The sequence below is a fragment of the Schistosoma mansoni genome, chromosome W (genome assembly GCF_000237925.1).
Source record: "Schistosoma mansoni strain Puerto Rico chromosome W, complete genome".
Taxonomy (NCBI): domain Eukaryota; kingdom Metazoa; phylum Platyhelminthes; class Trematoda; order Strigeidida; family Schistosomatidae; genus Schistosoma; species Schistosoma mansoni.
The window spans coordinates 49,662,683-49,677,068 of NC_031502.1; the positions used below are offsets into that span (position 1 = coordinate 49,662,683).

Here is a 14,386-nt window from a genome sequence, read left to right on the forward strand (position 1 = left end):
TCGACGGACCACGCCGCCCCTGACTTCAGATGAGATTGCAGTCTCACGAGGTACGAACGAGACTACCATCTCACTTTCCGGTAGCCGAGTACATTTACCCGTACGCTTTCGCGACTAACCTCACAACCAACAACGGATATGGTATAGGACTCTACCTCTTTACTACACGCATGCTAAACTTTTTTCTTTTTCTTTGATTTTTCTATCCTGAGCCCGCGCCTCCGACCATCGCCCTATTGGTACCGTCGACTTCAGTCAACCTTGGCGAAAGCTGGCTTGATCACCCATGCTCTAGTCAACGCACTCAGTCAATCTCACCGGCTCCAAATACGTATGGAGTACATTCGGCCCCGAACTTTGTTATTATGGTCACTCCTGCTTTCTTGGCTCAATATGGTTCCCTCCTACATCTGCAGCGTTTTCTGGTCCTGATGCCTACGGACGCAATCTTCAGATTCCGGATACAAATCATTCTGGTGTAACGCTCTAACTGAAGCAACAAATACAGTACGCTTCTCCTGGTACCGTTCTACGTCAAAAACCTTTGGTGGCAACTCGAGGATCAACAATCGCTTCCTGTTCTGCCGACGCCTTCGTCCTACATTCGCACGTTTGACAATCAATCTAACGAACGAAACCACTACGTATCGAAAGTGTAAACCCTTTTTAGCGGGGTCTCCTGTAGTGACCTATTTTTCATGACGAGAACGCGATCGGTGTAATGAAAACAATTATTATTATAACCAATTGTACCAGTGATTGTTTTACTGTACTTGTTTGTTTTACTGCACCAAAAACACTTTTCATTCCGTTGTTCATCTTGTTCATTCGAACTTTCTTACGCTCTGCCATTTTGCCTGTACTCTTTGGCATGTCTCGTTATTCTTTCGATACCACGAGATCGCCAATAAATATATCCTATCTGGACCAATAACAGCCTTCTGGTTCTGGAGCTATCGAAGGAATCAATTCGTTTTTCTGGCGCGTAATCTTATTGTAGTGGTGATCATGGTCAATCGCGACTCGACGCTATCTAGAAATGCTTTACGCGCAGTGTCGTCCAGATTAATGGATGTCACATTTCTACAAAGTTGGTCAGTTAGCGGATTCATAATGGACGCGTATTTTGAAATGAACTGTCTATAGAAACTTACAAGACCGTTAAATGTGCGCAATCGCTTAGTGGTGGTCGGTTTTGGGTAATCCAGAGTGGCCGCCACTTTGCTTCTAAGAGGTAGGACGCCTTACGTGTCAATTGTGCTTTAGGAAATCTAAGGAGTCGGTTCCAGTTTGACATTTCTGAATGTTTGCACTAATGCCGTGCTTTTGAAGTCGTTTGAACACAATGTTCAGATGCTGGGGATGGGATTCTCTGTTGGGACTTGCTATCAAGCAGTCACCAACATACGCATGTACGAAAGTTGAGACATCAGAAAACGTCATCTATGAACCTTTGGAAAGTCTGAGCAGAATTTCTTAGGCCGAAAGGCATTCGCAAAAATTCGTAGAGTCTTATGGGAAATATGATAGCGCTTTTTGGAATATCGTCAGTAGCCATAGGGATTCGGTTATTGGCTTTAACCAAGTCGATTTTCGAAAAGACACTTATACCTTTCAAGGTGAGGATACAACGGATATTCTAGTTTTACAACTAGCAACCAGTAGTATCTTCTATAATCGTTCGTTCCCAGTCAAATAGAAACCAGAAGTCAGACGGGAAGAGACAGAAAAGATATATTTGATTCGTTACCAATATATCGAGAGACTTCGTTATTAACTGGCTATTGCAACGTAGGAGCTGTGTCCCACGCCGTGTTGCAACGTGATCTGGTGTGGATACATGACCGAAAGCCTTCAGCTAAACAAGTCCACTTAAACAACGTGGTTAGCATCCAATGTCGAACACTTAATGAGCTATTGATTTTGGGGAATTATTTACAGCTACAAAGGTATCTGTCAAATAGTGAATGCGAGGCAACGGGTAACGATCGGTTTTTGCATTCAGTTGCCGCTAGTCACCAGTTGGACGCCAATCATTGCTGTCCTTTTTAGAGACGATGTGCAAGGGAGCAGCCCATGGGCTGTTCGATGATCGAATGATTCCTAACTCTATCATGTAGTCGAATTCGTTTTTAGCTAACCTCAGCTTTTCGGGAGTCAGTCGGCGTGCTTTTGAGAATACAGGTGGTCCTGTAGTCGTGCTGGGATTGTAACATTGCTGGTTACACATTACGGTTGGCATATCCCAAAGTACTTATCGACTAATGGTTAATAGCATGGGTCTATTGTGTATCTAATTGTGACTAACAACCCCATATTCTTAGCAAGCTCTGATTTTAAGCTTAAAGAGTGACATCGTCTGATGGGATTCAGGAGAGAATTTTAAAGACGGAAATAAGTATTGAAAATTCGGGAGTTATCGGGATTGTGTGTGAAAGATATTGGACAATGGCCTGTTCTCAAGTATGTTTTTCGGCAACCCTTTGGATTTATTCTTGCGTTCGCAACAATCTTCAAAAGTAAGGAATTCCTACAAATTACAAGTATTTACTCATAAGTTTTTTCAAAACATTGCTTCGAATCATCGAGTTAACAAATCTTATATTACACACTGTATTTAGTATATTTGTTTGACAAACCTAACCTCCCTATTTGGGGAGATTTTGGAAAAGCCGTTATAGAAAATTTTGGGGAAATGGCACAAAACCCCCAAATTTTCCCCAGAATCTTATAACACTTTGGGGAAACTCAACTACGCTCTGTGACTGCACTCCAATATTTTCTTTCTCATTTTGTGGAAATTCTGCACGATTTCGGGTTACCCCCGATAATGCATTCGGAAAAACCCCAAGACCACCGATCGTACAAAAAAGCCTGTCGACTTCATAACATGTACCCAAGAGTTACTACTCACCTACTCAATTTTACTTCTAGTTGACTTCGCAAAGCGGACGCAGTTCCAAAGCAATTGAACCATAGTCGGTAACAAGAACCGGTCTGTCGAGATAGATAAGCATTGCCGTAAGTAAAAGATTAATGCGTTATAAATGAAAATGTTTATCAAAGTTTAGAAAAGTACAAATTGTCCATTAACAAATGACGTCTTCGAATTCTTAACAACTGCTAGTGCGTTTCCACTGCGTACATCAGGTTGATGTTGAACTTCCATCCACAGTGTTCTACAAAAGGAAAAAAAGGTTACTCTTCTGTATTACAAACGCAGTATCAAAATAGCCAAATTATTAATAGTAGATAAACGAATGCTCTATGTCAGAGCAATCATCCAGCCTATGAATACATAATGCTATGTGAAAGGTTGATTACGTACCAATGGTGCAACAATAATGTTAGCTGAATTAAGAACTTACAGTCAGGTCTGTGAACACTTGGAAAGCCAGTTGAAAATAAGAGATGGGAAATAATTATTTCAGTATAAATGTTTATCAGAAACTAATATAAAAACAAACAAGTATTCAATTACAGATCGAAAGTGCATTTAGTCCACCTTTCCTTTGGATCGCTACCCACGCTTATTTACTTTATCGCTTACGTTGTGTAAGAAGGCCTGGCTTGCGACATCCATGGCTTCTGTTATTTCTTTCTCCGGACAGGTTGCACTTCGAAACCATGAACATAGAATATTTATAAATATATTAAGACTGACGTGAATTTACTTTGAATCGTCCCGTAGATTCTGTAATTACTGATACCTATCTTACTTTTAGTCCCATGTTAGGTGTAAGTAATTGTCAGTTCCGGCGTCAGCACGCAAGTTAGACACACTTTGGTTGATTTTTAAAGATCATTATCTACGATCTCGGACAATCTGGTTACCTGAAATTTTATAAAAAGCTGTCACAACTTACGAACTGGCCACGAGACTTGTGCTCCTTCAAAGCGGCTTCAATAGTTTGCAGTTCCTCAGGTGTTTTTAAAGGGAATGCGCAACTTGAAGTGTCTATGTTGTCGCCCTACCTGTCCTCCGCACCCATGGATGTTTATTTATTTATTTAAGCACATGAATATTGGTACAAGGAAGCACCAGATATATATGCGCCGCACAAATCTCATTTGATTTGTGTGAGGGCTATTATACTGCCCAGTTGCCCAAACTGAAGCAGGTACCCATGGATGAGCTTCTGATGTAAGCAGTCAGTTTGTCCACCATGATATACCGTCCGGATTGATGCTAAAAATCAATGCCATGACATTCAAAATTATAAAATTATTACATTCATGAACTCCAGAACATTCCTAATAACTGCACGGTGAACGATGCAAAAGCAATAAGCAACATGCAGACCTACTACACTAAACTCTTATATTTGCGACAGGCCTTGAGAAATAATGTCACTCTATGAAAATGTATGCAATAGGGGAATGATAGCCTCGTAATGTTGTGTTAGTATACAAATACACTTGCAAAATATATATCAGTCTAATCCACGTACACATGGCTTACGATAGAATGCTTGAATATACCTATAGTACTGGAGGGAAAGGGCTTAGTAAAGAAATCCGAAGGGTTGTGGAGTGCACTAAACCTAATCCTGCCGCCATCAGTAATTTGTGTGATGAGCCCCGGATGACCGTTTGAAATTACAATGTTGTTAGGCCTGGTAGCTGACAACTTTGAGTTTTTGCAAGCAATGATTTCTTTAGAGAAATCATAACTGACCTCAGACTCAGTCACATTGTCTGACATGCCCTGACTCAGTAGACTTTAAAAGTAAACTTCGGCATATCGCTGTACAGCTTGTTTAGCCGCCGCAAATCTTCAGTGTACTGAACGCCTAATTTTTCGCATATAAGATTCGATAAGAAAGGCAGAAAGTGGTTCTAGATTGCTATGTTCACTGATGTATTCAACAATGTGCTTTAAACTATGCATATTATAGATTAAGTGTTCCCAATAAGTTGTTCAGATTAACGTGAACACTGTTGGGGAATATAGTGTGCGACTTTGGGTGTGATAAATATACTGATAATGATTGACGTTGGAAGTTTCTGTACAATGCTAATGGTAACTTATCGTGAAGAACTACAGGACTTAAGTACAATAAAAACAACCTGCATTCAGTTGCTTTCCAAACAGAAACTTCATGCAGTGAACGACATTTCCTTTGAAAGTCGCATGTCACGTGTCTATGGCTACACTGATAGATGGGTAAATAAATTGATCCATCCGCTTTAGTCGCTTACTGGCTAGATCCTTCCATAAGGAAATTAATTTCTTGGTTACGTCTAAATATATCATGTGCATCGGTTCTGACGGGAAAACTTCCAACATATCTAGTGGTAGATTTTCTAAGGAACCACGATGATGAATTGATTAGAACCTACTACAAAAAGTGACATCACCTCTCAAGTCGTGTTCACCATTGGGGAAAGTCATTTGACCACCCAATCGTGTCCCTAAAGTCTTACATTTGTCACAACCAGCTGTACCACTGTGTCCAACGACATACCTGACTTTGCTACGAGCTGGAGTGTCACAAATAACAGCCACAACTTTACTGTCAAATGTAATTGACACTTATTTATATGAAGCCTGCTGTCAGCAACTCTTGTAACTCAGTTACAAGTGCTGTGAACATTTCATTAAAATCGGGTGGTTTTACTTTACCACCATAGATACCAACTATAAATATTTCACTAAGGAGCAGGTTTACTAGACGACCTAGGATTGGCCACATCTGTTGGTTATAGCTTTTGAACAACAACAGGCTATCGTAGTTGAGTTGCAGTTTCATTTCACTGGAACTAATTTTGCGTAGCCGAATTTCGGAAATCCTCAGCAAACCTAATTTCAGTCCAATGTGCTAGTGCACTCCTGTATCCAGAAACTTGGGTTCCACATTATGGCAACGACTAAGTACATTTCAGACGGACATGGGCAGTTCAGGAATTTACACTCGGTAAAGTTTCAGAATTCTGTTGGCCTTCTTAACAGTTATGTCAACTCCATTCATCATCTCAATTACAACTCTGTCTAGCTGTTGCTTCGTTGAGAGATGAACAGGTGGAGACATTTCGTTAGTAGCACCACCTAAAGTTTGTTAAAAGAACCTAGACTATACCATTTACTGCACTAGGTGTACAATGAGTGTAACTACAAGAGGCAATGGCCGATTCCGGGACTACTACACTAGTGTAACAACCTAGGTTGTAACCCCTCACCAATCGATATTGTTTTAAATGTTTTACATAATCCGAGTTTATATGGATCGAACGACCTAAGTTTATCCTTGCACGAACATCAGGCTAATTACAGGTAGTCAACAATAGCAGACGATGACGGGTATCAAAAAGTTGATTGCTAACACCCACTAGTAATCTATCGGCATGCTTTGACGATTTATTACGGTATGAAGAGTTGACTTTTTAACAAACTCATGTGAGCTAATCTATAAGAGCCTTATAATCAATGTTATTTTATGGTATTTTCCCATATCTTTTTCTCAGTTGACTTGATGTCAGTTACACGTTGCCTTAGGTCAACTGATTGATCCAAGAGCGTTCGTGGTGGAGTATTGAATGTTATCTCTAATTTATAAGGAATACCAACATGAAAAGACCCTTAGAAAAGCTCAGCTGGAGACGAAAAAGCGGACTATGCTTGTTTCAATTGATGAAATGACAAATGGATTATTAACCAAAATCGATGAAAATGTATCAAAAGTAATACTATTTATTCATACTTATAGTTTTGGTTTTGAAAATAGGTGTTTTTCTCTGTTTGTTGGTGCCATTGCTCTCCAGTTTTTTCTCCTTCCTTAAGGTTCCAATATATTTTTTTCTTTAAGCAAAGTGCCCATTTTTTTAGATTGTTTGATTTGTCGATAGAGTTCAGAAATACTTTGTTTGCCTGAAGACTACTGATACACAAAAATGGGTAGTGTTTTTCACCCAATACTTTAGGGGCTTTGTAGAAAAAAATAGAAAGTTTTCTTGTTCGTGTAAATTAAAATCAAGTGTAACTTGGATATTTTTCTAAATCATAATCATTCTCACTCATATCACAAACCAATTCCCACGGATCTTTTTCGTCCGAAGTATTGTCATAATTTTTTTCTGAATATTTGTAGGAATGTATGCAGTTCAGTTTTCCCTTCGACGTTGCGGCTATATTGTCGTTTCATTCACAGTTTTTGGGACTGTACGTTAAGATTGGAGTATTCTTTTGTTTTAGGTTATCCTCAGATAGTTCAACGGTTGTTAAATTGAACGAAATACCAAGTCTATTTATAATTTTATTTTTCGTATTCATATGGGTAAAAGTGAACAAACATACCATGCTGTTATGGAAAAGCTTGAGAAGAAGTGGTCATATTGCAGTATGTCCGGTAGATGTGTGACCCTTATCCTTAGTACTTATTACTTACTTAAGTAATAAATATTAAGGGAACTCACTTAAAAAAGGTCAAAACACTTTCAAATATGAGTGGATTTTGGTATGTTTTGTAATGATTCTTCAAGTGTTCATTCACATCCCAGATCCCCATACACATAATAATAGTGGTCTACTTACTTATTACTAGGTGATGATTGGTAATCAAATCAGCCAAGAAAGTTTTTTCTGGGGATATCTACCATTCTCGTTTGTGTCACTCAAATCATCCGTCTGTTTTAACTGCAAATTCAACATTAACATTAGCTTCATTAATCACTCCATAGGAAATAAAACCGAGATAGGATGTTTGATGTGGTATGATTTGTTAGTTTGTTATAGTGTTCACATATTTACTGGTGGGCATTTGGTACTGGTTTGTATATATAATACTCTTAACATATTAGTACCATTCAGTTGAATCTGATAAAGCGTATTTGGCATTTTGTCTCAACTTCTTTTATACAAAACAACAGTTTGTTTTTTTGCCATATTGTGTGGGTTAGAAGCTTGTTAGTTTACTTAACACGAATATTGCCTTAAACCAACAGAATAACTATCTTGTGCATTTGACTGGGCATAAGCTCATTTGATTTATCAGTAGTTTTGCTCGGTGAATACAAAGTCCTAACCTCAGGATAGAAGTTTACTGGTTAGTACCGTGGGCGTCAATTTAATTAGAGTAGCATATGACAGTCTAGCTTATCAGGAAAGTCAATTGCGTAAACTAGTATTAATTGCCTAATTGTAAAGTAAATTTTTCTTTGTTCAAGCTACAAAATTTAAGAGAAATTACGTCAGTTCAGGCTGAGATTCCCAAATCGTGGTGATTTATGTAGAATACTCACAACCTACCCATATATCCTGGGGCTATAGATAATGCTCGTTAAGTAATAGAGAACGGACTGATACAAAGTACACTCGTCAAATGGCTTTACAACGTACGTTGGGTAATGTAGAAAACATCGGATGAAATGTCTATGCAAGTGTTAAAATATAATCAATCATAAGCGTCACTGTAACTGGTTAACTTGTAGTGACCTACTTTTCATGACGAGAACGCGATCGGTGTAATGAAAACAATTATTATTATAACCAATTGTACCAGTGATTGTTTTACTGTACTTGTTTGTTTTACTGTACCAAAAACACTTTTCATTCCGTTGTTCATCTTGTTTGTTCGAACTTTCTTACGCTCTGCCATTTTGCCTGTACTCTTTGGCATGTCTCGTTATTCTTTCGATACCACGAGATCGCCAATAAATATATCCTATCTGGACCAATAACAGCCTTCTGGTTCTGGAGCTATCGAAGGAATCAATTCGTTTTTCTGGCGCGTAATCTTATTGTAGTGGTGATCATGGTCAATCACGACTAGACGCCATCTACAAACTCATTTAATTTTATCACAATGTTCATAAGTTAGATGTTGCTAGCAGTCATTGCTGAAGGAAGCGTTGTTTTTATTTTGACAAGTGCAATATAAAACTAATATTTTCTCAAGATGCTACAACCCTGAATTTCATCCGAGTACATAGAGAACTCGAGGAGAATTTGTGAATCTTCAAACAGTAAATAGATTTCCATGAAATGTTATCTGTATGATTGTTTCTGTCTGTTTGTTTGTAGTATTGTTGAACTGAGATACTGATAGTAGATATTGTTGGCGAACACCTTGTTACTATTACTTTATGAGACAACTTGTCTGACAATCTTCTAGAAACAAAGTACTATTGTCCTACCCTCCTGTTACAGCTAAACACCTACACAGGACTTTTGCTGACAAAGTCAAATAAGATCTTTAGATCAAGCAGGAACTATTAAGTATGCTCATTTCTAAACCTGGAAAAGGGCTAAAATTCCGCCAACATAATCGGATTAAAAATTGTCTCGTTCTGTTTTGTATTACTAGCAATGGAACTTCAAAAATACACAAGTGACGTGTAATAAAAATATCTAAAATATTGACAGCTTTAGAGCAAATCTTAAGAGTGGATTGACGAGAGTTAAGCCCAATCATGTCATTTATTATACTAGAACATTTTTCAACAATCCTTAGTTTTTGGTTGTAAAACTCAAACAACTTAGTAACATTGAGCATAAGCTTATATTATATTCAATATTTAGCATCCATTTAATACAACATACATTAACTTGTTTTCTGTCTTTTTTTTAGGCATATATAAATCAGCATCGACTAAACAGTGAATTCAAAGAGTTAATAACTCAATTACATATTTATCAAAACCATGTCAATGTATGGCTGAAGCTTGTTTCCGATATTCGTAATGTTCTTAAAGAACTAGGTGATGTTGAATGTTGGTCCATGAAAATGGAACAAGATGCAATGCTAATCGACAGTTGTCTACAAACAGTGCTCAGTCGTTATTGAACACTATTTTCCATGATTATAAAATTTGATTTGCTTGTTTTAAGTGCATACATTTTGTAATTTATAATTTTCCATTATCCTATTTCAAAATTGTAGTATTTACTTAACATTCAATCAAAATGATAAAATAATTGAGCAGATGGTATTCTTTTGTATGTAAATAAATTGCAAAAGAATTCCATGGTTAATGTCGTCTATCAAAACTTCGCAATAATAATATATAAACATAATTGTCTACTAACAGGAGTTGGTAGTTCGTTATTATTGTTGGGCGGTCGTCTGATTTCTAAAACCGTTGTGCACATTTATACACAAGCCTGACCTGCTAATTTTCGTAAGACGACTATGAGTTATCAGGAAACTGTATTGGCAAACCAAATCAGATATATTCACAAACTCACTCGTTAATATAGATATGTGCCCCTCAAAAAATTGATCCAGATTTTCAACTAATAGCGTATTTCTGTTCCCGTCGGATAATTATATCATATCTTAACTACTAGTGTATACCCGTCAGCATCTCTTACTCATTGTATGATTGATGCAGGCTATCGATCAACAGTTTGTTGAAGAATAATTCGTAGATTTATTTCTAGAAACACAATTTGCATAATAGTAATAATAATCCGTAACGTAATTAAATAGTAGAAGTGTAGACTCATACTGAAATGGCTTGGAAATATAGGAAAACTTGTTGTGAGGACAGGTACAAGAAGAAGGTATAGTAGCACTATTTAGAGTCTTTAGTCTCTGACCGCCTTACTGCATCTATTTCAGATTTTGGCACCAAGTGCATCCTAGTTTTCGGCTGCTAAAATAATCTTGTAATTCATACTAGGACTGGTATGTACTTACTCCTCAGCAAGTCTTTCTGCAACAACAAAATAAGTACTGTTGGTTTGTTTTCAGTGTTTCCAATTCATATTACATTTATCTTTTAAATGTGGAGACGCACCATGGAGAAATGTAGAAGTTTGTACCTAAAGTTAGATAGCAACCATTTAAAATATGATAACCAGTCCTTCATTGAAAATAACCTTGAAACGTCATCTTCCTAGAAAATTTGAATTCATTCTTTGGGAGCCACGTATCCTGATGCTTAGTTTCTAAGCGTTAATGCAAATAGATGCATTGTCCTGACTTAGAGTAAGGATACTTATTAAAGACCCAAGGATATCAGGAGTCAATTTTGATATGACCATTATACCGTTGTGGACCGCGAATCCAATATTGTGTACCTTTTTACAGTACTGGTTTAGTTGAACTATATTTTGGATTTTTACCACTTGATATTTCCTGGTCAAAGGGATAAGTATTAATTCTATAACGATAAGGCAAATCAGAACTACATGATTATATAGCCCCGACCCACCATAATGAGTTTCGACTCAGCACTTTAGCATAAAGGTTATGTATAATATCTGTTTTATTATTGAAAACGTCGGATTACTTTTTGTTTTCTAAGGTAGATGCGCTAGACTAACATCAATACAACGTTAAGATACTCAATCAAGGAGGATATCCGTGAAAATTCTAACCACTTAATTGACTTTCCTCAGCGAGATATGGAAGTTATCGAAAAATCAAACCACTCCCAAAATCTTTTATAAAATACAAGCTGAAGTTTGTAAATGTTCCGAAAAGGCCCTAAAATCAACATGAAATGATTTCGATAATTCTGTACGGAAGTTCTATCTCATAGTGTGGGGAACGGATTATGAACATTCATTGACCTCCGCTATGTACGCATTCAAAGGTAAACAGACACTAGGTGACTCGATTTGGAGACGGTGTAATGCAGATTAATTTTGTCGTGAGTCTTGTAAATCATTTATTGGTACACCATTCTCATAGTACGTTTAGTGTCTTCTAAGAAACCAGGAGATCATGTTAGTTATAGTAGAGCACTTTAAGTACCAAAAACTGCTTAATCGGTCTCAGTTTATGGTGCATTACAAGAACTAAAGTAACTGTCGTATCTAGTGTAGAATATCCCTTGATGATCGAGTAACATCTGTAGCCAACTGTGTAGAAGTCAGGTCTATTTTTAGAGCGTCTTTAGTCATGAATTGAAGTAGTTTGTTACACAACCTACTTCGGGAATCACGTTTTTTTTTTAAATTCACGTAAAATGTCCCATTAGTTCCATTAAACAAAGCCGTATGACTGCTACTTCTTATTTTTTTTTATCACATTTGAATAAAATCGGAAACAGATTTTGAAATTACGGATGTCTCTCTACTCGCCATTAAGATTTTCATGGGAGGTGGAAATAATTGCGACCGAATCACGTGGCTGAATCGACCTGATAATCGGAGTGCTTGGTGGTCCACTCCTGTTAGGGAGATAGATATCTGCTAATTACAAACTACATTTATAGCCTAGGTAGATGGATACATTCATAGAGCTAATGTTAACAAAAGAGTTTTGGTTTCATTCTAAGTAGTAACCAAGCTCGTTGAAGTTTGGTTCTCATATTCGTACATGTATTGTCGTAGTAAGACTGGAGACAATTCGCTTATATTTCTATTGAGGTTATCATTATATAGCAACATCAGCATCAATGAAACTGGTGCATAATGCAATTGATTGCATGTGTAGACGTTCATGAAGCGTATTACCAGAGTCAACAGACGGTGAACGAATTAGCATTGCTGTAGAGAGCTAATAATAATAGTGGAGCTTCTCATAATCAGATTTATTCTTTTTGGTCACGTTCCAAATTCCTAAATGTCACTTTTTATTTCATCTTACCTAATGAACTGTTATCACTAGTTGGTACTTTTACCATACTATTTTTTGATTTGATATCCAAGGTCAGTGACCCCATATTTATTTAATCATTCTTTAAACAATTTATCTTATATTTTCAAATAAAAGCTTTGGAGAAGTGATGTTTTCTTCTAGTTATATATTGCGTTAGTATATAGCTGTTGTTCAACCTAAATATGACTAATGTTCATGTCTATAACTAATTTCGGTTTCCGTCTAGTATTTGGGATCATTATCAGAAAGTTACAAGTAAATGTCATTGTATGATGATAAATTAAGGACTTGTAAATCATAATTTTCGAAACAAATAAACATGAAATTCACAATTGATTGATCACTGGGCGGTGATCAATGTCATGCGTGTCAAGTTCGGTCGGTCGCGGCCCGGACAGCTCAGTGGTAACGTCCCTGACTGTGAAGCTGAGTGACACGGGGTCGGATCCGTCAGGGAGCACCAGTTCCCTCAAGATTACAGGTACACCTTGCTGACGAGTGCCAAGTAACACGAGACCCGGGTCCAGGGTTTCCTGTTGACCACCTCCAACCACCATCTTATCTAAACAGGAAATTCGCCCTACTTCTAGACGCTCATAAATTGAACCGAATGAAAACTAACCAAGTGGACAAATAGAATGCATCATTCTGTGACCTGTTATCGTGCACAGTAATCTAAACTAAAATTGATACTCTCTTAACTCATTATTATTCATCTTAAATAATGTAGGCAAAATCATCGCTAGTAAAATTATAGATTTATTAAATATTATTGACGAGCATTTGATACAATATTTACTGTTGAGAAATACATTTTCTATACGTTTTGTTTGTAATAATTCCATCAAATTTTGCTTAGTGTATTAGGGATTCTTTCAATTTCATGTTTAAAGATGAAAGTAATACACAATCTTCATCGAAATGAGGTGGGAAGTCTGCATCTTGTAACAATGGACATTGAACGTTTGCGCAATCATAAAATGACTTTTGCTGAAACATGTACAAAAAAAACACACGATGTACGTAATGATAATTAGACAGTTTGTGAAATAGAGTAACGAATACTAAGTTAGACCTACAAACTGATGAATTCATTTCGATAAATGGTCCCGTGTTATCGGAATAAACTATTTGATCAGAAATTATTATTATTACTACTGTGATTATTGGTACTAGTATTAACATTAGTGTTACCATGTTAGGTAATCAATGAGTTTATATCCAAATACTCTTGGTTTAGTATAGCGAGAATTCCCGTACTCCTAGTTTTTCTGGATTAATACCACTAAAAGCAGTTGCTGAGGTTATCCTCTAGGTTTTCAATACTCAGTAGGCATGTCATATTCAACAGTTTCAGTCATTTTTTCCTTCATTTATTGGGTGAGTGCTGCGTATCAGTATGTTATTTTCACTAAATATTTCATTTCAAGCGTCTGGAACTATTCTCAACTGTCTGCTATGCACAGACCCAGTGTAGTGTAGCCCAACATGCCGGATGTAAAACAAGTATAATAAAACATATATGAAAATTATATTTGAAATAATTTGAGCGATTGAAATTTAAAATAAATTATAATTTTGGTTTCAATTACAACCCTGAAGAGGTCCAGACATGTTTGTTGGGCGAGACGTAATTATTTACACTTCAATCGCTGAGATTATTTCAAATATAATTTTCACATATAATGTCTTCTCTATACTCGGCGCACATAGTTCTAATATTGACAAATATTCCTAAAAATATATTAAAAGTTGGGGCTTGAAATGGACTTTTTCATAGACATACGTCCCAATACATAGTAGTTACATACTAAACAAACGGAAATGTGATCAAAAGT

At 36.8% G+C, this 14,386-nt stretch overlaps 2 protein-coding genes across 2 annotated transcripts in view; one reads left to right on the forward strand and one right to left on the reverse strand.

Moving 5' to 3' along the window:
- The first annotated feature begins 2,485 nt into the window (after positions 1-2,485).
- Positions 2,486-9,897, forward strand: Smp_096250 (gcn5-related). The gene is made up of 3 exons (XM_018790012.1): positions 2,486-2,519; positions 6,466-6,681; positions 9,567-9,897. Exons 2-3 carry the CDS (start codon positions 6,538-6,540, stop codon positions 9,780-9,782), a joined length of 360 nt encoding a protein of 119 aa, XP_018655397.1. The 5' UTR covers positions 2,486-2,519; positions 6,466-6,537; the 3' UTR covers positions 9,783-9,897.
- Positions 9,898-13,403: 3,506 nt separating this feature from the next.
- Smp_204260 (uncharacterized protein) overlaps positions 13,404-14,386 on the reverse strand; it is a gene marked incomplete at both ends in the record, with an annotated part of 2,067 nt that continues 1,084 nt past the window's right edge. Inside the window, one exon of the mRNA XM_018790013.1 lies at positions 13,404-13,538. Within this exon, the coding sequence (XP_018655398.1) occupies positions 13,404-13,538 (135 nt within the window). The remainder of the gene's footprint in view (positions 13,539-14,386) is intronic.

Bases quoted from the DNA above. Each gene is read 5' to 3' on its own strand.
- Smp_096250 (XM_018790012.1), top strand. From the start codon at position 6,538: ATGTTATCTCTAATTTATAAGGAATACCAACATGAAAAGACCCTTAGA. The intron at 6,682-9,566 runs GTAATACTATTT...TCTTTTTTTTAG, and splicing joins TCGATGAAAATGTATCAAAA to GCATATATAAATCAGCATCG.